The 22,045-nt window shown below is 53.8% G+C and overlaps 1 protein-coding gene across 4 annotated transcripts in view; it reads right to left on the bottom strand.

Moving 5' to 3' along the window:
* Positions 1 to 22,045, bottom strand: part of Asap3 (ArfGAP with SH3 domain, ankyrin repeat and PH domain 3) — a 43,294-nt gene that overhangs the window by 5,525 nt on the left and 15,724 nt on the right. Inside the window, exons 2-18 of one of the 4 annotated variants that reach the window (XM_077109967.1) lie at positions 16,135 to 16,207; positions 15,910 to 16,055; positions 15,456 to 15,545; positions 13,939 to 14,013; positions 12,798 to 12,847; positions 6,162 to 6,273; positions 5,868 to 5,953; positions 5,413 to 5,488; positions 5,176 to 5,262; positions 4,910 to 5,025; positions 3,933 to 4,002; positions 3,565 to 3,652; positions 2,348 to 2,396; positions 2,064 to 2,254; positions 1,850 to 1,983; positions 1,408 to 1,502; positions 996 to 1,173 (exon numbers count right to left, since the gene is read on the bottom strand). In XM_077109967.1, the coding sequence (XP_076966082.1) occupies positions 996 to 1,173; positions 1,408 to 1,502; positions 1,850 to 1,983; positions 2,064 to 2,254; positions 2,348 to 2,396; positions 3,565 to 3,652; positions 3,933 to 4,002; positions 4,910 to 5,025; positions 5,176 to 5,262; positions 5,413 to 5,488; positions 5,868 to 5,953; positions 6,162 to 6,273; positions 12,798 to 12,847; positions 13,939 to 14,013; positions 15,456 to 15,545; positions 15,910 to 16,055; positions 16,135 to 16,207 (1,716 nt within the window). The remainder of the gene's footprint in view (positions 1 to 995; positions 1,174 to 1,407; positions 1,503 to 1,849; positions 1,984 to 2,063; positions 2,255 to 2,347; positions 2,397 to 3,564; positions 3,653 to 3,932; positions 4,003 to 4,909; positions 5,026 to 5,175; positions 5,263 to 5,412; positions 5,489 to 5,867; positions 5,954 to 6,161; positions 6,274 to 12,797; positions 12,848 to 13,938; positions 14,014 to 15,455; positions 15,546 to 15,909; positions 16,056 to 16,134; positions 16,208 to 22,045) is intronic. The other 3 variants (XM_077109968.1, XM_076861051.2, XM_076861054.2) reach the window with 3 other exon arrangements.

The raw sequence follows: 22,045 nt of genomic DNA, 5'->3' as shown, positions 1-22,045 counted from the left end.
TCCTCTGTCCTCAAAGGAAGGAGTTTCCCAAGCTGGGTTCTGGCTCCGGGCTCCTCTCTGCCCCCGTTTCCCCATGGAAACCTATGCAGTCTCACGTCCTGCTGCAGCTGGCATCGCTGAACTGCTGCACCCTGCTGCCCACTGGCGCCCACCGGTTATCAGACGATGGCTCAAAGAGCTCCAGGCTCTTTGTTGTTTTGGTGGTGCCAGCTGGGGCTGAACCCAGGGCCTCCTTTGTGCTAAGTATGCACTCTAGCACTGAGCTACACACCTAGTCCACGACAGCCAATCGCCAATGTCCAATCAGCAGCAATCCCCGCTGACTTAACCTTTCCAGGGCCTCCGATATCCCTTCTCCCTGCTCACATGGTACATATCACTGGAATAGTCAGGCAGTGTCTAATCTGACCTACCCTTGCCCAATTCCAAGGCAATTCAACCCTGTAGGTGCTATTCTTTCCCTCCCTCTCTTCTTCTTCTTCTTTTTTTTGGTGCTGGGGATTGAACCCAGGGCCTTGTACATGTGAGGCAAGCACTCTACCAACTGAGATATCCCCAGCCACTTCTTCTTTTTTTAACCAGGGATTGAACCTAGGGTTGCTTAACCATCCCCAGCCCTGTTTTTATTTTGAGACAGGATCTTGCTAAGTTGCTTAGGGTCTCACTAAATTGCTGAGGCTGGCCTTGAGCTTGCAATCCTCCTGCCTCAGTTTCCTAAGCCACTGGGATTAGGTGTGTACCACCATGCCGGGCTCTGTGGGTGCTATTCTTAACCCATTTTATGGATAAGGAAATAAGACTCAGAGAGGTTAAGTAACCTGCCCTGGGTCACATAGCTAAGGAGTAATAGCTAGACTTCTGGCCCAGGTCTGCTTGACTGGAGGCATGCACACTGACTCAGGGATGGTGAGAACTGAGCAGCTGGCCCAGAAAGGCACAGGGGAGTGACAGCTGGGTTATAAGGGGCCCTCCGTGGGGTGGGGGTGGGATCACACCTGCCCGTCAGGCCCTGGCAGAGGCTGTCCAAAGTCCTGTCCGTTGGCAAAGGCCTCCAATACCGCCAGGAGGTCCCTGTTGCAAATGGCTGTCCAGAGTCTCTGGGGCTCAGGTGTGGACCGTCGCGCAAATCTATGTTCCACATACTTGGCCACGATGTAGTCCCTGCGGGCATTCCTACCAAAACAACTACAGGTTCTCAGAGCAAGAGCCTATTTCCACCCAGAGGACCTCTGGAACCAGCCCGCTGGGGATGCAAGTGTCCAGTTCCCCAGAACCATGCCCTGGAGACTCCCAGACCTGAGGTTCCCCTCTCCCTAGACGTCTGATCCCGGATCCCTCTGAGACTCTGGGGGCTGGGGAGGTAGAATCCTCCAGTCATGAGGCCCTTCCCTGGGAGAATCTCCTTACATGTCACTCTCAGCGGAGGGTTTAGGACCGCCGTGTGAGGGCAGCTGGGCCTCCATAACCTCATTGAAGCGCGTGTTTCCGATGTTCAAGGCCAGCTGGGGTTAGGGGTGTGTGTTAGGGATGGGGGTGGTTAGGACAGCGTTCCTGGGAAAGGTAAGCGTCCAGAAGTCCTGGCGCTCCGCCTCGCGGCTCACCCAGGCCCCGCCCCCGGCTCCTATGGATCTAGCCTATCTCGGCCCCGCCCCCTACGGATCTAGCCTATCTCGGCCCAGCCCCGCCCCCGGCTCCTACGGATCTAGCCTCTCGGCTCCGCCCCCTACGGATCTAGCCTATCTGGGCCCAGCACCGCCCCCGCCCCCTACGGATCTAGCCTATCTGGGCCCCGCCCCGCCCCCGGCCAAACCACACCCCCAACCTCCCTCGGGTCCCGCCCGGTCCTCACCAGCAACTCTGACGGGCCCAGCAGGTCCAAGGTGAGCGACTGCATGCGGGAGAAACGCACGCCCAGCTCGCGGTGGACGCCGGAGCACTGGATGCAGGTGAGCACGCCCAGGTTGGTGCTGAGCCACGTGGGGTCTGCAAAAGGGCGTAGCTCGAGCCGGCGGGCGCGGGTCCCCTCCCCGCCCGCCCCTCCTGGCCGTGCCGCACCAGCTCACCTGCAGCCCCGCAGTCGCAACACTGGCCGTTCCCGGGCCGGCTCTTCACCTCGGCGATGAGCAGCTTGGTGAGCTCCTGGGACTCCCCGTCCAGCCCCGCGCCCACCCAGGACGCCGGGCCGCCGCTGGGTTCCCCGAGGAAGGCGCTGCTCAAGGCTTCGTCCTTGCTGTTCTGCAGCACCGACACCCACCTGCGCAGATGGAGCGAGCGGGCGGCGGGGCTGGGAGGCGGGAAAGGACCAGGCTCCCCGCCCCACCGCAAGGCTGGCCCACGGGGCACTCACGCCTCACACTCGTGCTCGTCCTCTGCCTGGAAGTGGTATGTCCGGTTGTCTGTCGGGAGAGAAGGGGCGTCAGGCCCCCAGAAATCCTGCTGGTTTTCCCCAGGCCCGGGGAGCCCCACCCAAACCACTGAGACCAGATGGACCCTTCTTCTCTGCCATGTTGGGCCTCCCAGGCTGGGAGGGTGTGACAGCGGAAGGCTGCGGGGGGGGGGGGGGGGGGGGCAGTGGCTCACGCCTGTAATCCCAGCGGCTGGGGAGGCTGAGACAGGAGGATTGAGAGTTCAAAGCCAGCCTCAGCAACCTCCAAAGTAGTATTCCAAAGAGCCTGCCTCTGTGGAAAGCCCTGGTTCCCGAGTCAGGGCACAGTGCCCAACCCCCATCCCCAAGCCTGGGCAGGGTCCCCTCTAAATCTACTGCCACCACCCCATTAGGCTCTCAGCCTCTTGCCTGGTCTCCCCGCTTTCCACATCCTCCCCTCACCCAGCTTTTACCAGCTCCCATCCTTGTGCCTAAGACTCTAAGACCCCCATGGCTCCCTACCGCCAGGGAATAAGGTTTGAACCTTTAAGATGGCGTTCCCAGGCCCACCACCCACGACTCCTCTGTGAACCTCCACTCTGGCCAGCCTGGCTCCTACTTCCATGTCTGTCATGGTGGCAATCCTGTCTCCTGAAGGCCACCCCACCCCCAAACCCTATCTGCTCTATGTCCTTTAAGGCTAAATTAAAATGCTCTCTCCTCCGAGCAGCCCTTCCTGGTTCCCCATGGCAGGGCAGGCCTGTCCCCTCGGAGTCCTCCATGGAGCTCTGCGTTTCACTCTCTCTCTGGACACGCCCCCTCGGGCCACAGTCCTGGGAGTCCCCTCTCATCCCTGCTGGAGAGGACTCCCTGACCAGGTCTTTCTCAGCCTTACCCACCTCACATAAAGGGCTCCAAAGGAGAAGTGAAAATTTAAATAGATAACAGTTTGGAAAGCCAGATCACCCAAAGCCATGCAAATATGCATCACCTGATGTTCACATTTACCATGGAAAGGGGTTCATTTTAATGCTGGACGTGATGGGAGGTGAAGCTGCTAGAACAGAGCTAGGGCCTATGGGGTTCTAGGCCTGGGGCAGCAGCCACTCCATGCGAGGTGGAAATGCACGGATCCCACCAACCTCTGTGAGAAACCCTGGGCAGTTGTGGGGAGGAGGCAGGAGGCAGGGGACACTCACGGGTCACCAGATGGAAGCACTTTTTCTCCTCAGGGTTTGGCCTCACTTGGCACGTCAGCAGGGTCAGCTTCACTGGGGGCCGGTTTATCTGCAGCATTTTGGGGGTGAAGGATGTACAATCTACCCTATGGACCTCCAGAACTCCTGAGGTCTCAGCTTCCCAATCTGTTAAGTGGGCAGGATGATCCCGTCCCAGTTATGTCTCCCCTCTCCCAGAATCTCAAGGGTGAGGACTGTAAATCATGGATAAATTGGGGGCTCTAGGTCCCACACTTTCTTCTATGAGGGGTCTCCAGTTCCCTGATCCAGTTTTGGGGGCCAATCTTGGAGGATCATCTGCCTGCCCAGAACACCAGGGGGAGCCTCACAGTGCTGTGTGAGATGGTCAGGCAGCCATACTTGACTCCACACTTCCTCTTCTGCCAGACTCTTCGAATCCTGAGGGCCAGAGGGATAGAAAGACAGGGACCAAGCCTCATCACCTCTGTGACCTCTCACCACATCTCTTTCTCTTCCCTCTTCTGATCCTTACTCTTCATTCTATGGGTTCCCCCACTGTGTGTGTGTGTGTTTGGGGGGGTGCCAGAGAGTGAACCCAGGGCCTTGTCCATGCTAGGCAAGCACGCTACCAAACCTCCACGGGTCCCCTTCTGATGGAGGAGACCCAGTCCTGCCCTCAGGAAGCTCCTGTGAGATGGAGGAAGGGCTCTGCTCTCTGTGAATCCTTATTCTAAAGGGGATGATGTGGCTGTGGCCCCCCAAGAGCTCTAAGGCTGATGGAGGAGACACCTCTCACACCTCAGGGAGTGCCCAGTCTGAGAGGAGGCACAGGATCTCGACCACCACAGATGAATTGTGGTCACACTAAGCAAGATAAATACAAAACCCCAGAAATAAACAAATCCATGATTCGAAGCTATTTAACACTTCTCCTTCAGAGTTCAATATTCCTTGTTTCTTCCAAAGTTTTTCTTTTTGGATAAAAACTGATTAGCAAGCAGAAATGTGAATACACTCTATAAAGGCCTTTGCGTTTCACACTTTTTGCTTGTTTGGCACCAGGGAGCAGGGCACAGTCAACACTTGCGTTTCGGGCATATTCAGTTCACTGTAGAGATTAAGGATGAGAGCACAGTAAGCGCTCAGTGTTCACTGCTGCTGTTCTTTGAGTTAAGAACCAGTGACCTTTAGCAGCTGCCCTTTGATGATTCTGCACACAGAGTGGAGGGTCCTGGAACCCTCTAGGTCTTAACAAACGATACAGTCCCTGTGGGCAGCTTCCCTAACCCTGTCACTTCCTAGGCTGTGCCTTTGGGTAGGTTGCTAAGCTCTTGGAGACACTTACCCATCGCTCTTCTTATACAGAAAGCCCACTTTCTCGGTCCCAAACTGCTTGTTGCCTTGGTGCTGGTGAATGCTGTAGCCGCCCCCCGAGTTCTTCCGGCTCAGGTGCTCCTGTCCCTCAGACATGCAGAGGAGACCTCAGGACCTCTGGGAGGGACGACCCCATTCTGCAGGGGTTCATTAGGGGGTCTTCCCTCTCCCTCCCTCCCTCCCTCCGTGGTGGGCCCTGGAGGAGGGCATTCTTTTTGGGATGGTTCAGGGACTGACCTCTCTGTTCTCGAGCTGCAGGGTCCCCCGGAGGGAGTCCCGGAGCTGGGCCAGCTTCTGTAGCTCCTCCTCCTGGGCTTGACGCAGCTGTGGGACAGAGGATGACAGAGGACGGAGGCCATCGCCAGCCAGCGGATGGCCCAGAGCCAGAGCAGCAGGGCAGTGCCTCCTCCGCAGGCAGATTTCCCCCAAGGACAGGGGGCTTGGCTACGTGCCCAAGGGTGAGACCCGACTTACTGCATGTACGGAGGCTGCCAGCTTCTCGATGAAGGGGGACAGGCTCTGAGCTGCCTTCCAGCCATCTTGGAAAAAGCTAAGAGATGCCAGAGGCCAAACAGGGATCCAGAGAGAAGAAATTGAAAATGAAGCCAGACGTGTGGAGGAAGGTGCTCAGGGACCCCAGGGCGTGGGAGCTGATGGTCAAGAGCAGACACGCAGAGGCAGGGGTCTGGCTTCAGATCCCACTCACTAGCTGTGCCATCTTGGGCTTAGGTTTCTTTTGCAAAATGGGGACAATCACTACATCTGCTCACTGGGGTGTTGGGGACCCAGTGCCTGACACATGGTGGCACTCCAAGATGAGCTGAGGAAATGCTGCCAGTGAGGTCCAGATATGGAGACCCGTGGGTCTGCCATACCCTGGAGAGGCCTTGCTGTGACCTGCGGGCTGGGCTGGGGTCGGGTGTACCTACTTGTGCTGGGCGTGGAAGAACTTGATGAGGCTCTGGAGGAAGTCGGGGCCTTGTTTCATCTGACTCTCCCCAGCTTTGAGCAGGTACTGAGGGAGGGGGATCAAGGGTGTGCGACATGAACCCAGGCTGGATCCTGAGGACAAGGGCAGCAGTCCCCACCCCAAGCTAATCCTCTTGGCCATGGCTAAGCCTTGATGATAGCCCACAGGCCATTTAGACAGGACCTGAGCTGGGCCTGTGACTGGGCCCTGGGAGGTCAGGAAAGGCAGCCAGGAAGACACCCTGTCCCCTTACCTCACACATGTGCAGCTGGAAGACACGTCGCTCCCGCTGTGTGTCCTGGGTCACCTCCCCTGGGCTACCTCCTGTCACCCTGGCCCGATCTCGCTCCTTCTCCAGCCTGGCCCTGGGCCATAAGGGAAGAGAGGCCTGAACAACTCTACAGCCTTCACAATCCGCCATCCCTCCGGCCTACTTTCTGCCCCTCACACACAGGAGCAAGGGGGCCGCACAGAGCACAGAGCTTGAGGACCTTCTCTGTGCTTGCTGGGTGCTGAGGCTGGGGACAACAGAGGGCGAGGGAGACTCCAGGACTCCAGAGGGTGGCAGGGGAGAAAGACACGAACCAAATCACAACAGAGTGACAGGCAAGCGCAGCGGGGGAGCAGATCTTGTCCTGGCTGCAAAGAAAGTGATGCTGTGCTGGGATCTGAAGCCGGAGCTGAGTTCGGAGGAAGTAGGGCTGGGCAGGGGGACCGGGTCATGGTGGCCCAAGGCAGGAGAGCTCGGGGGCTCCTGGAGAGGGACAGGGAAGGGGTGCTGGCTGAGGTGATGAAGGGCCAGACCCTCCAGGGCCTGCTTCAGACTCATTGAGATTTGGTCTTCAGCCAAGAGCAATGGGCAAGGTCTACAGGCTTCTGTGCCAGGAGTCCAGAGGCAGAGGTGAAGAGCAGGCGGGACCTGGGTGACCACTTCTGATCAGCTGGAAGGCATTTAGGGTTTTGTGGGTGAGATGACCACAAAGTGCCTTCATTCTTTTGTGTCTATTCAGCTTCCCATTTAAAGCTTAGAAAACCGTTGTTCTGGGCTGGGGTGCAGCTCAGTGGTACAGCACTTGCCCAGCATGCATGAGGCCCTGGGTTCCATCCCCAGCATCCAAAACAACAAACCAAAAAACCACCTTTGTTCTTTTCTCATTAAGTGGAGTCAGATAGTGCTTCCCATCCTGGGCAACCTGGGCCTTCCTCTGTGGGTCCCCAGGGCGGGCCATTTTCCCTGTTTGGGCATGGGGGAGGTTTGTGAGTTCCTAGAAATGCCACGCCTGTCAGACACCCACCAACAGCCACCTCTCAGGCTGGGTGCATGTGACCAGGAATTCCATGGAAAGCAGACATCTGGCTAACGATTCCGCTCCCGAGGCACCAGCCCGAGCAGAGGAGGCGGGCCTGGCTGCTTGTCAACCGCATGACTTTCCTCTCTTGAGTCTCAATCTCATCTGGAAAATGGGGATCCTCTGTACTCAGGGGACTGGCCCACAGAGGACCCAGTGGCCACTGTTCAGGCCCGTCCAGGCTTCGGCCTTCCTGTATGGAAGCTGAGGAACAGGGGTCCGCACTGGGTCTCAGGTCCCTCTGGCCTTCCGAGGTAGTGTTTGGACACAGGATCTGTCCCTGGAGAGCTGTAGGGCTGTTTCTGGATCCTGGACCTACAGATGGTTTTGCCAGACAATTCAATTCTCCACGGGGGCTGTCTGGCGGGCTGTGTGCTCAGCAGCACCCCTGACTTCTACTCACTGGCTGCCACCGGCCCTGGCAGCAAGACAGCCAGACCTATCTCCTGACCCAGCCAATGTTCCCCCTGGGGGAGGAGGGAGGGTGTGGTCCTGGGTGGAAACCCTTGCTCCAGAGCAGGGCTTCTAATCGTCACACTGGAAGGAGTTATTTTCCATTTTCCTAAAGATACAATACCCCAAGTGGGAGTTCACAGAGGGTGGAGAGGAGTTGGGGCTGGGAGTCAGGCGAAGATGAGCTACAGAAAGGAGAAGCAATGGCTGATCTACAGCGTGTTAGCTACAAGGTGCCTGGTGGCTGGCCAAGGAGGGCACAACAGTCCACAGCTTGGTTGGGAGGGCAATCTCCCAGGGTAGACTATTGTCATGTCTTTCAGTACTGAAAAAGGAAAAATGAGCTAACTGTTGATCAATAGGAAGTAGTTAGAAAAATTATGGTATGTCCATATATAGGAATACTATGCAGTTGTTAAAAAGGCCAAATATCATATATCCTGACATGGAAAATATCTGCTCCAGAGTTAAGAGGATAAAAAGCAAGCCCCAGTATAGTACAGTGTTAGAAATGTGTGCTTGGATATAAACAGCAGCTCCTTCACACACTCAAGTTTTAAAAATCTAAGCTTCAGTTTCCTCATTTTGAAAAAGAAAACAATGACACCTAGTCCTTGGCTGTGATGCATGGGAAACATGGAGTGTGGTTCTGGCACACGCTAAGCCCTCAACAATGGCAGGATCATGATGATGCTAGTGAGGGCAATGATGACATTCGAGTAACAACTATTGGTGGTTCCTTTTACTTTTTTATTTGTCTGTGTGTCTCTTGCTAGACATCAAGTTGAGGGCCCCTTGCATGCTAAGCACATGTCTATCACTGGGCTGTACCCCCAGCCCCCATGGTGATTCCTTGTAGACAGATTTTTTTTTTTTTTAGCATAGGGTCTTTTCCTCCTTTCCTTCTCTTTCCCTCCTCCCTTCCCTTCCCTCTAGTAGAGATTAAAAGATGGAACTACTTTGTTCAGGATGAAGTTAAACTGTAAAGTATTGTGCATGGCTTTGTCAATTACACACAGTTCTATCCTTCAGCCTCGGCTGAGAAAATTCACAGAGGTCTTCCCTATAAAGTTTGACTGGGACCCTGAGATGACCTGACACACCTTAAATCAATAGCTGGGGATTGCTTCCACTCAACTCTCCAGAATAATGACTGCCGTTCCCTCCCGATCCTTGAAGGGTCAGTAATATTTTCTAAACACTTCAAACATTAGGAGTATTTTAATTTCCTCTCAGAGGAGTTGCAGCAGAAGGAATGAGAAGAGTGAAAAGTGTTAGGATGCCAGTTATGAGGCCCTAGGACAGAGATGACGGCAGAGGGGCGTCTGGGGCCAATCCAGGGTGGGGACAGGCCCGAGGGTGCAGGGAAAAAGGAAAGGGAAGGGCCTCGAAACGGATCACGCAGCTGCCAACCCAACACCACCTCGGGCCAGCTTCCCTGGGCCACCCCTTCCCACCCTTCCCTCCATCCAAAGCCACCTGCTTTCTCTGCCACCTCTGTGCAAAGACCCTTGCGGTGCCATTGTCACCTTGCACTTTAGTTATTTACCGAGTCCTTTCTATTCTTGCCTTACAAATCTGTGGTGTCGTATTTTCCTCCCTATTGGCCTATAAATCCAAGGGTAGCAACAGCACCTTTCCCAGCCAGGGGAGGAGATCTGATAACAGATGCAAACAGCTTATCCCCATCCCGGGCACAAAGGAAGCTCTTAATAAGAATTAGAGGTACAAAATTTTATTGTTATTTCTTTTCTTTTCTTTTTTTTTTTTTTTTTTGGTACTGGGGATTGAACCCAAGAGAGCTTTACTACTGAGCTACAACCCCAACCCTTTTTATCTTTTAACACAAGAGTCTCACTAAATTGCTTAGGGCCTTGCTAATGAGATCCTCCTGCCTCAGCCTCCTCAGTCACTGGGATTACAGGTGTGTGCCACCACGCCTGGCATACTAATTATTTTTAAGCACTAATTTCACTCTGCAAGGCCCTTGACAAACTGAAGTGGTAACCCATGTAATAGAGCTCATCACCCCATTTTATAGGGGAGCCTGAGGCTAAGGTGGTAAGTCCTGAGGCCCTTCGGTGGTAGAGGCAGGATTTGAACCCTGTCTCTCTGATACTAGAGCCTTAGGGGCAGCACTGGTGGCCAGCACTGTGGCTCAGCTTTGTTATTCATTCCTTCCCGGTCTTGTTCCCACTGCCACCTGGTGACAGTCACACCATCTTTTGTGAAAGGTCACAGTCAGAAACCATTTTACAAAGACAAAGCTGAGACCTAGAGAAGGGAAATAACTTGCTCAAGGCCACAAACTGGTCATGGGACGTGCTAGGGACAGATGTCTGGACTCCAGCCTCTAGGGCCCCTCCTGTGTTGTCAGGAGCCAGCTCAGGCTCAGAGGGACAGTCAGTGAGTGAGTGATAACTAGAAGTTCTGGGTGCTTTATGGGCACTGTGCCTGTCTGACCTCCACCCTGCTTCACAGCCCAGGAAACACACCTGTACAGGGAACACAGGATGTTCCTGGCCTTGCACAGGCCAAGACACCTTTCCCAGGGTTGGGATTATGGCTCAGCGATAGAGCGCTCGTCTTGCACGGGCGGGACCTGGTTCGATCCTCAGCACCAAATAAAAATAAAGGCATTGTGTTGCTGCATCTACACCTAAAAAAATAAATATATATATAAAAAGACACCTTTCTCAGCATCCCTGGGGGAAATGGAACCTCTTCCTGTCTGAAGAGCCTGGGGTGAGGTTCCAGGGTATTTTACAAATGCTATCTGCCCTGGGCCCCTCCAGTTGGTGCCAAGGCTGGTCTGGTGAGAATGTGCTGGAATATACAGCTCACTAATAACTGGCTAACCTTGGAACCTTCCATGAAAAGGAAGGTGGACAGTCACCCGTGTCAGGAAATGTCATTCAAACTGTGGCTCTGTGGCAGGAGCCAGGGGACCAGGTAGCCCTGGGTCCCAATGCAGGACCTGTCAATAACTCACTGAATCACCCTAGCCAAGCCCCTTTTTCCATCAACTAAATGAAGTCTTTTTTAAATTGAAATCTTACGGAAAAGCTCAATATAGAAAGCTAGTAAAAGCAGCCAGGTATGGTGGGGAACGTCTATAATCCCAGCTGCATAGTAGGCTGAGGCAGGAGCATCACAAGTTTGGAGCCTGCCTCAGCAACTAGTGACATCCTGTCTCAAAATAAAAAATAAAAGGGCTGGGGATGGAGCTCCATGGTAAAGCGCCCCTGGATTCAATCCCAGATACCACACACACACACACACACAAAAAAAAAAAAAAAAAAAAAAAAGTAAAAAAAGATGTGTTTGAGGGAGATCAGCCAGGTAGAGATTCTTCTTTCCACTTGGTAATTGAGGCCCTGAAAGGTTCGCTAAGCGCTTAGCTGAGATAACGCAGAAGAGGCCACATGATCCCACAGCAAATCCTAAAGACTAGTGGAGCCTGCAACCCCACCACCTGTCCCTGGGCCTCTAAAAAGAGCAGATGGCCACGCCCCATCTCAGGCAGGGTGAGGCCCACTGGGAAGGGCCAAGCTCGCCTCCACCCTTCGGTCCCCAAAGCCACGCCCACAGCTGGGGTTGGAGCAGCTGCGGAGGGAGGAGGCGTGGCCAGCTCTGGGAGCTGGAAAAACAATAAATGCTCCAGGATCTATCTCTTGGAATGGATCCTAGAGAAGTAATTATGGGTGGGAGCAAACATTTAGCTCCAAGGATGCTTACCCAATGACAAGCAGATTAAATCCATCATGGACAGACTGAATACATCCTGCGTTATGCACATGTTGGCAAACCCTGCACCGACTAAGAGACGCTGTATGAGAAGCTGCAGTATGCAGGAGAGGGTCATGATGTGTTTTCAAGTGAAGAAAGCAGATTAAAAACAGTTGCTTATTATGATCTAAATTTTGTAAAGATACTTCAATCAGATATAGAAAAATAAATAGAAAAATGTTAATACTTCAGGCTAAAAAACTAAGGATTTTTCTAGCTTTTTGATAGTTTCTTCTTGAAAGAAACTACCTGTTGAAATAATAAAATTACAGTGTTAACCATCCCTTATTAAAAAAAAAAAAAAATTTAAGCAGGGCCTGGTACTATAGCCACAGGTGCTCAGGAGGCAGAAGGACCGCGTTGGAGGCCAGTCACAGCAACTTAAAAAGGTCCTAAGCAGCTTAGTGTTTCAAAACCAAAAGACTGGTACAGCACTTGCCCAGTGTGTGTGAGGGCCTGAGTTTGATCCCCAGCATGGGTTTGGGGGGAGAAAAAAGAAACAACAGGGAAATATCAGATACCCCCCACCACAGTCCTTTCCTAGGATGATTCAAGTTTTCTTATTTTGCTTTCCTGTATTCTCTACATTATGCATAACAAACATGCATTGCTTTGGTAAACTTGCAAGAGAAAATACGATTTTACCAAGAATAAATGTCACTGAGCTATGGCCTGACTGGACCCTGAACAGAGACCTCGGAAAACAAGAGGAGCCTCTGCTTGGGAAGAATTGGTGACTGAGTGCCTGAGGCCCCTCCTGTCCCATGCCATCCCAGCCGCTGCATGGAGATGTGCAGCATGGTGTGCGCACACAGGAAGCCTGGCTGGGACACCAGCCCCGCCCCCATGTTAACTACATGTTGACAGACACCACCTGGCACCGAGGAGTGAGGAGCTGGCAGTGTGAGCCCCAGCTCTGCGTGGCCTTGGGCAAGTGACTTAACCTGAGTCCCCAGTGCCTCCTCTGGTAATGGAGACACTAACAACCCCTCACAGGGCTGGGCGATGCGGATTCAGTGGCTGGCACGTGGGGACGTTCCATCCCCACCCACAGTGGCACCACCGAGCAGGCAGTCTGAGGCGAGCATCCTGGGGTCCCTTCCTCGGGTGGTCTTGTGACCCAGCCCCAGAACCCAGCCAGGCCTGGGCATAAAGCACCCGCTGCGAGGGGCTCCAGACAGCCAGAGGCCACGTGCTCCGGGTGCCAAGTCCCTGCAGTACTTAGGGTCAGCTGGACATCCAGCCTCCTGCGTCGCAAGCACGGCCTCCTGGACAAACCGCCCGCCGCGGCCACTTACATCCGGGCTTCGTAGTCTTTCCAAGCCTTCTCCAGCTGCTTTTTGGAATCCTGTAGTTTAAAAATGAACAATTGCCCAGAAAGAAGCTTGAGTTCCACAATAAACAGGACATTCTGCCTTCAGGGGGACACTCGACCTTCAGGGGCCCCCACCCCTGCATTCCCTGGCGCTGCTCACAGCCATTCTCCAACCGACCCTTGCCCCATGGCCCCGACTACAGACCTCTCCCCCGAGGAGGCCCAACTGGCACCACTGTTCAGGCTCCACGCCTTCTCCCACCCAACTGTCTCCTCCCCAGAGCTGCAGGAATCAGGGTGGGTGGGCCCTGGCCAGGGGCATGGGAGACTTTTGGACTGTGCCTTGTCACTCAGAAGATGGAGATGAGCCATGAGAATAGGGACGGGAAGATGAAGGTCAAACTCCTGACCTAACTTTTGCCCATCATTTTCTCCTGCCTGGTACTCTTTTTGGGAAGGGCACAGGTCAAAAAACATATGCACAGAGAAGTTGACAAGTCTCCAGAAGGCCACACAGCCAGCCAGCAAGACCTGGCTGACCCCCTGGCTCATCTGGACCTCCTCCAGCTGGGTTGCTCACACCCTTCTGAACAGCCTTGGCTTCTAAGAAGAAAAGCCACTTGTCTGGTTTGGGTAGTTCCCAGGCTGGTGCGCAGCCTAGGGAGGGAGGGAACCCTCTCAGGGGAGTATGGCTCCTCCCTGGGCCTTTTGGCACAAACTGCCAGGGAGATCATCGTCACCTTCTTTGAACTCTACGCTGCACTGTGTGAGTGTCAGGCACACAGACAGCAGCTCTGGCAGGGGGTTCAGGGTCCCTGGAGTCCCACGGGCTCCTCCAGGTGCTGACCAGACGCACCACAGCAGCTCTCCCTCCGCAGTCCTGCAGAGGAGGCCCCGGCGCCTACAGAACCACCTGGCGCGCCCTGGTCAGAGCCGCAGGAGGCATCTCACATCAGGGGCCTGGCAGATGGTGGGACTGTCCTCCCAAGGGCAGTGGTATGGGGGTCAGAACTCCCACCGTGACCGCCCTCATTCACCTTCAGCCTCAGCCCTCGGCCTGCCCTGCCACCAGAGGTCTCCAGGCACCCCCTTCCCTGCACCCGCCCTGCTCCCTGCAGGCTCACCTGCCGCCCGTCCCTCAGCGGTCCCTTCATCAAACTGTCCAGAGGGAAAGAGACAATGTTGTTCAGGTTCTGAACCTGGAAAAAGCAGAGACCCCCCACCGCACCTTGGGTGACTCCTGCCCTGGCCCAAGGGCTCAGAGCACAGTGAAGCGTGGCCAGGAAAGGAGAGCCACGGGTGCAGGAAACAGGGATGCAGGGCAGAGGGGGTCACGGGGGTGTCAGGTCAACACCCCCACCCCGCCTCCTGCTCCAGGACGTCCCACAGCCAGACTCCTCCCTGCTCCTTGCCAAGGGCCTGCCCACCCCACACCTCCCCTGACTCTCCGTGGCCTGTGGGGGACTCTGCATCTCCCCTTCCTGCGGGAAACCCTCTCCCTGCAATCAGACGGGGTGACAGCCAGTCTGACCAGAGCACCGTCCTAGGCTTCAGCGACCGGATCAGGACACCACCCTGGGCCAGGGGAAGGCTATCCTTCTGCTGATCCTGAGCCTGCGGGGTCGTCTTGCCCACCGGGCAGAGACAGAGACACCAGAGAAAGGGACAAAGCCTAAAGCCAGCTGCACGGACTCCCCTTCACAGGGGCAGTGAGTTCCCTGCTTAAGAATTAACCTACTTTGAGTTGGTGTCTGTATATGGCAACCCAAAGAAACCTGTCTGATGTTTTAGCCCAGCTTTTGGGGTGCAGTCCCACTCTTCCAGGAGGCCTCTGCGGACCGCCCGGGGCTGCCCCCCTTCCCCACTAGGCTGACCCACTGCTGCTGCTCCCCACCATCCCTCGCCTCAGCTCTCATCTCCCCAGAGGGAAAGACCATGGCTCTCAGAGGCAGTGTCTGACTCCTTCCTGTGCCACCGGCCCCTGGGACAATGCCCAGCCAGATGCAGACCCTCAGGGAAGCCGAGTTGGAGAGAAGAGGTGGGGTGAAGGCAGAGGACACGGTCAAGGGCTCTGTGCGAGACCCTCTATGCAGAGATTTGATCATGACAGTTGACATGCAGGCCACCAGCCACTGAGTGCCAGCTTGCCATGGAACCTGCTCCATCCTCACTACCACTTTGAGGTGGCTGTCACTGTCATCCCATTTTACAGATGAGAGACCCGGGGCTCAGGCAGATTAGGTGACATGGGATATGGGAGAAGCAGAGCAGGGTTTCCGAGTCAGAGCTGAGCCCAAGGCCAGGTGCTTGACCACAGGGCACCTGCCTCTTGGAGGTGACCTAGCCCCTGCAAGCCAGGGGCAGGACTGGAGCAGATGACAGGGCCAGGAGCCGGCAGGGAGGGGAGGCTTTCCTGGGGGCAGCACGGGGCGGGGCTTAGGCGGCAGCCAGACAGCCTGGCTTCAGACCCAGCAGGCACCTCGGGCAAGCTGCCCAGCCCAGTCCTAGTCTGCAAAGTGGGGACAACAGTAACGCCAGGCGACAGAACCATGCCGGGATCAAAGGACTTCACTCACTAAGAAGCGGGCTGGTCTCATGGGGTGACTTCAAGCAGGAACTTAAAGGACCAGGGGAGCCTTACCCTAGAGGCCTTCGGGAGGAACCAGAGGCTGCTGGGCCTCGTGCAGGGGCTGAGGACTAGTTCGAGGATTTGAAGATGAAGCAGAAGCGACTGGGAAGGCAGAGGACACAGTGTGGGAAGAGAGGTGGCAGTGGTGATAGACAGGAACCTGGAGCCTGTCCCTCCCTGTCCCAAAGCTCCTGTCCCAAAGCTCCCGGGGACCCCTCCCTTGCATGGGGCTCTTCCCCGCCTTGAGACCTCTCTGCCCCTGGGTGGAGAGAAAGAGAGAACAGAGAAGAGCTGGGCCGAAGCCACAGAGAAAGGAGGCGTGTGCCAAAGCTGGGTGAGCAGGAGGGGTCAGGGGTCCGAGGCCAAGGGCAAACCAGAGGAGGGACTGACTCTTTCCTGGTCAGCTTCTTCCCACCTCTGGATTCACCCTGGGCTGAGGGCTGGTGAGGAAGGAGCAGGGCCTCACCAGGTTCTTGAAGAGTGCGGCCACCTCACGGGTGAACACGGCCAAGTTCAGAAAACCCGTGGACAGTTCGTGGCTGTTCTGAGACAGGTGACTGTTACCCAGGGACTCCACGGCCTCTCGGTACTGCTCCTCGTTCTCCACGTGGCCTGCAGAGGGGGAAGGGAGCTCAAGAGCTTGCTGGAGGCTGGGCGGTTGAGCCCCAGGGGCCTAGGCAGGCTCGCTCACCCAGGCCAGAGCTGTGGATGGCCCGCACAGCCTTCTTTATTCTCTGCAGGATGGCTTGGTCTCCTTCCAGGACCTGGAAGCAAATGTGGAATGAGGGTCAGCATGCTGATCAGGAGAGCGTGCTTTCCTCAGGACCCCCAACTCCACCATCCTACCCTCCAAACCCCTCCCTAGGGCTTCCCTGCACCCCACCAAACATAAACAGACCACCCCCTTCCACCGGACCACACAGAAGGCACTGGCCAGCCACTCGACCCTAGGAAGACCACAGATCTCTCCCAACCCAACGCCAGTCAAGTAAAAAGCGAGTCAAAGGTTCGAAGGTGTGTGGCCCAGTGGGTACTTGGCCTGGGTTTGAATCTTGACTCTATCTAGAGTCAAGATTATCTTGTCCAAGCCTTAAACGCCTTGTCTGTAAAATGGGGCTGACACTACAGGCTCTCGGAGTTGCTGGGAGGATCCATGATTTGACAAATGTGTACAGAAGGCTTAGCAAAAGACCAGAGGAAGAATGTGGACAGCCCAGCACTTCTGAAAGACAGACGGGGGAACATTTGTTCCCTAATCCCAGGCTCAAGTAACAGTCATGTGAGCACCAGGAGAAAGAGGCCCCAGGACACCCAGGGTGGACAGTGGGCACTGGACACATTCAGGACCTGGGTCATTCCATTCCCACTGGGGAGCACTGTGGAGATGACAACCCCAGAGCCCAGGGGTGCAGAGTGACTGCGCAGCCTGGGCCAGAGGACGTGAGGGTGAAGCAGACCACAGCCCAAGGCATGCGCATCCCAGATGGGAAACTTCCAGACTGCCCGCCTTCAACAGGACGGGAAGCTGCAACTTCACGAAACCCTCATGCACGACAGTTGACTTGGAAAGCACAGAAAGTCAGGGCCACAGACGGGAACTGAGGCCAATAGACAGGGCTCACCCAGAGTCGCGGGGGCAGAGGCAGAACTGGGTTTCCGGGCACCCTGCGTGGCGCCCCATCTTATGCCATGGCCCCACACTGACGCCAGCCCCTGCTCTTTGTCCAGTGGCTGAAATGGGATCAGTTTGATTTCCGAAGACCTACTTCAGTGTGGCAAGAGCACTGGGATGGTATCTCCAGAGCTAGATGAGCACAGGGCGGCTTGGAGGCTGTGTGGAGTGTTCTCTGGAGGCTTCTGGCTCGTGCAAAGCCTCTGGGGAAGGTGGGGAGGGCTGTCTGATTTTGAAGCCCCACCCTGGCCCGATGCTGGGTGACCTTGAGCAGGTTGCCCTTGGTCCCCACCTTGAAACTTGGAAAGCCAAAAAGTGGTTGATTTAAGGAGTTACATCACTCCAAAAGACAGCAGCAAGTTAAAGATGTAAACAATTTCCAGAGATTTAGGGAAATCCCTAGAGGGTAGATCCTTGTGCTTAACACACAGAAGAGGCTCAGGAAATGTTTACCTAAGTGAATGACTGCTGGAAAGGAAAGGGTTGACGGTGGAGGAGCTGGGTATATATGGGAACTCTGACTTTCTGTAAAATTTCACTATGATCCTAAAACTGCTCTAAAAGATGAAGCCTATTTTAAAAATATATAAATAAAAACAAAGGAATGGAGTGGTACCTCTGTCACTCCTCTCTTCTGGCCCTAATGCACTCGTGATGTCTGGAGCCCAGGCAGCCATCTTGGACCAGGAGTTAGAAACCATTTGTTGTGGATAGTGAGGCAACAAAATAGAAGCTTTGCTCTTGGTGTTTGAGGGGCTGGCCTCGTGGGCCTGGACTACCTATCTGTGGACTTCTTTTATGTGAAAGCAAAATAAATGTCTTTCTTACTTAAGCCACCCTTACATCTACCAGGTATTCTGTCACTTGTGGTTGAACCTATCTAGATCTGGTACAGGCAGGCTTATTCACTCAGGAACCTTTCTTGATGCCCTTGACAGACACAGATAAGGAATGGCTCCCAGCGAGACACTGCTGCTGTTGCTACTGTTTTTTGGGGTTTTTAAAAAATTATTAGTTGGAGATGGATGGACACAATACCTTTTTTTTTTTTTTTAATTTAATGTGGTGCTGGGGATTGAACCCAGTGCCTCACAGGTGCTAGGCAAGTGCTCTACCGCTGAGCTAGAGCCCCAGCCCCTCCCTACTGTTCTCCACAACCCAGGTTCAGGGAGATGTTCATTCATTCATTCTTCATTCATTCACCTGGCTACAGAGTGCCTGGCTCTGTGCTCACACCCAGGCTAGTCTCGCTGTCAGGGGAGGAAGCCAAGTGAACAGACACTGACAGCGAGGCGTGACCAGGGCTACAGTGGAGCTGCACACGGTTCCTGGGAGCACAGGGGAAGTGGGGCCCAGTCTTCCCTTAAACTTGACTTTAGGGCACTGGACAAGCAGAAAAGAGGGAGACTGCACTGGGAGGCGGGGGGGGGGCTGTTGGTAACCTCTAAAGAAGGGGGATTGCTCTGGAAAGAGTGGGCAAGCAAGTTGGGCACCAGGGCACACACTGTAGTACCAACTACTGGGGAGGCTGAGGCAGAAGGATCACAAGCTTGAGGCCAGCCTGGTAATTTAGTGAGACACTGTCTTAAAAATAAAAAGGGCTGGGGGCTGGGGTTGTGGCTCAGGGGTAGAGTGTTCGCCTACCATGTGTGAGGCCCTAGGTTCAATCCTCAGCACCAAATAAAGATAAATAAATAAAATAAAGGTAAAAAATTTTTTAAAATAAAATAAAAAGGGCTGAGAATGTAGCTCAGTGATAGAGTACCCCGGGTTTCAATCGCCAACCAAAAAAAAAAAAAAAAAAAAAGAATCTAAGCTAAGACAATATAGCTTTAGGGAGGAAAGTCCATCAGTAGCCTGGGGAAAGGGAAGGTATTTGGGGAAAAGCAGAGGGGTTTCCAGAACTCCAGGGGGGCTCCTTAAAGGGGTTGAGAGTCTAGCTCCAGCCCCTCCCCCAAAAATCTCTGGATAGTCAGTTCTCTAAACCTCCTCTTCTTTAAAATGGTTTTTAAAAATAAAACAATAAGGGGGAAGAAATCCATTTTCTGCCCAATTCACAGAAGCCCTGAGAGGGTCGTCTGGAAACACGGAGCCGTGCAGGGCCAGGCCTTTGGAAGGCGGAGTGTGTCTCCGGTGGCTTGTTCACTGCCCTGTGGAGACAGCTCTCATCACCCACACCTGAGAGTGGCAAATTAGGGGGGACAAATCAGCCTCCTCCGGATTCAGGTGGGGCCATGGAACCCCCCGACAGCCAGTGGTTCTCAAAATGGTGTCCCAGTTCCACTCGGCAGGGACGCCAGGCATCACCACTGCTAGAGATATGGAGCTGGCCCCAACTACTCGGGTTGTTGGCACTGCAGCTCCATCAGGCAGCTGTCAGGGGACCTCTCTAGACCTCAGCTTCCCCACTCAGGAAATGGGGTGAGAACAGTTCGACACAGGTCAGGCTGGTGGGGAGATCTATCATTTGATAGCTAAAAATGCTCTCTATTTCAAAATTGAATTTGGTTTAGGAATTACTCAACTTGCCTTGAGCTAATAAAACATAGCGCCCAAACCCCAGTGATCCTCTCCAGCAAGATGTGGGATCACTAGTGCAGAGGGTGCCACTGAGTGCAGGAGGTTACCCATCCCAAGACACTGCTCTGAGCCACGCATCTTACCGGTCACTCTCTTGGCCATGCTCTGAGGCGGGCATCACCATGCCCACCCACCATGAAAGTGCCAGAAGAAGGCAGCTGTCTAGGTCCCATAGAGATAAACAGCGGCAGAATCACCATTTAAACCCAGCACCTGCCAAACCCAGGACCAATGTTCTTTCCACATCTAGCCACCCAACAAAGGTTAGGGGGCACGGCTTCTTTGATCCTGGGACCTGATTGCCTGATTGCCTCTGAACCTCAATCCCAACTCCACCACCTGGCAGGCTGAGCCGGCTATGAACACTACCCAGAGGCTCTTCTGCAGAATAGAAAAGAAAAAAAGTCAGAAGTTCAGTTTGGCTCTGGAGAGGCTTCCAGGACTGAGAGGTAGAAGTTAGAGAGACAGAACCAGCTCAGAGAATGTTCTCAAGGAAGTAAAAGCTACCCTGGAAGGAGTGAGTCCCCCACTTGCAGTGCGAGAGAGTCTGGAGTAAACCGACGGCCACCAGGTTTCTTTCAAAGATGAGTCAAGGGCTGGGCAAGAACCTGGGCAGGCGCTGGGCAAAGATGGGTGAACACAGAGCGTGAGGGACGTGTCTGAACTTGGAAAACCCTCTAGAGTCCTTTGGGCAGCCTAGCCTGGCTGGCCCAAGACACAACCTGAATTCCAGCTGCTGGCACTGCCCTTTGTACCCTCACTCTGTCAACCCCCCCCCCCGCACACACACACACACCAAGCTCTGGCTCTTTGGTTTGTGCTCTCAACAGGCAAAAGACCACAGATGGCAGCACTAGGCCATGCCCAGCTGCCCTGCCTGGAGGGCCTTCTGCATGCCCCCCTCCTGGGTCAGGACGCATCAATAGGACCCATTCTTCATTCCTGTGGTTTCTCAGAGCCAGCTGTGGTTACCATGGCAACTCAGCCAAGGGAGCAGAGCAACTAGTGCTAAGGCCTTGGGAGATGCAGATTAAGTTTTCACCATTAGACATTCACTCCTTTGGACCATTGTAATAAAGGGCACAGGCACCACTTTGCCATCTCCCGTGACAATGACAGCCATCAGTAATCAATCACAGTCTTTTTCTCTGTGACCCTGGCTTTGGTTTATCATCCTGCTAAGAAGGTTCTCCAGGTAGCCTCTACCAACTACACCAGAACGAGTATAGGAAATGAAAATTTTTTTTTTATCTTTGCTTTTGGAACATTATGCTACCCCTTGAGAGACTAAGAATAGAGATAATCCAACACTATCTTCTCATGTCACAGACTTTTACAGACTGCAAAACAAAGGTTAAGATGAGTTTCTTTCCCCAGGTCTCACTGGAAATGCAAATAAACTAAGGAAGGATACAACTAAAACCTGAATAAGATTTTCCAGTTTGTAAGGAAGTTTGACACCCACCATTTAAGACTCACAGCAACCCAAGGAGGCAATCATCATTTCTGTTTACATCTGGCTGATCAGTCAGTGAGGCTCAGCGAGGTGAAGAAAGTTGCCTGAGCTCACACAGCAAGAGGTAGACCTGAGACCCAAAGAGTTAGACCCCAACTCCCTAGCTCCTCAGCCTCAGTCCAGACCCTGGAGGTCCATGAGTCCCTGCCAGGGCCCTTTGAAGCCACATTTCTCATGAGCATCATAGGTCAATTTTTTAAAAGCCTCATGTTCAGTGGCAAAGATCTGGAAAGAAGGAAAAATAGAAAAGGATCTTGCAAATTTATTCAACCACAGTGCAAAAATGCATGCAGCTGTTATGATCAATAAGACACAGGACACCTTAAAAGCATTCTTGAATCCATGCTAGCTGTGCCATTTCCCATACTTCTCCATCAATCAATACCAACAATACAACCACCGGGGAAGTCAGTGAAATGCCAATGTGTGAAAGCTCTCCTGTGAGGTGGGGACCGGCTCCTTTCATCTTTGACTGATGTCCACGGAGAAGATTAAGTCATGTGTGCTACATATTAAGTGTGACCAACAAGCAAACCAAGTTACACTTAAGACATTTAGTAAATAATACATGCAGTGCAAAAAAAAAAATGAGGCTTCTTATTTCTAGATCCAGTTACTAATTTACAGGAAGTGCAGGTGGAGAGACTTGTTAAACACACCTGGGAGGCAGCAACAGCTCAACCAGACTGTGAAATTGCAGGCCGCCTGATCTCTCTAACCAGCGAACTGCAACAAACAAACAAAACCCCACAAAACCAAAAAATGATGGAGGAGGGGGAATTTGAGACTTAAAAGACACAAGTGCCAATGCAGCCAGGCACCGTGGCACATGCC

This window comes from Callospermophilus lateralis, chromosome 7, assembly GCF_048772815.1.
Source record: "Callospermophilus lateralis isolate mCalLat2 chromosome 7, mCalLat2.hap1, whole genome shotgun sequence".
Taxonomy (NCBI): domain Eukaryota; kingdom Metazoa; phylum Chordata; class Mammalia; order Rodentia; family Sciuridae; genus Callospermophilus; species Callospermophilus lateralis.
This window is presented reverse-complemented; position numbering and strand designations above follow the sequence as displayed.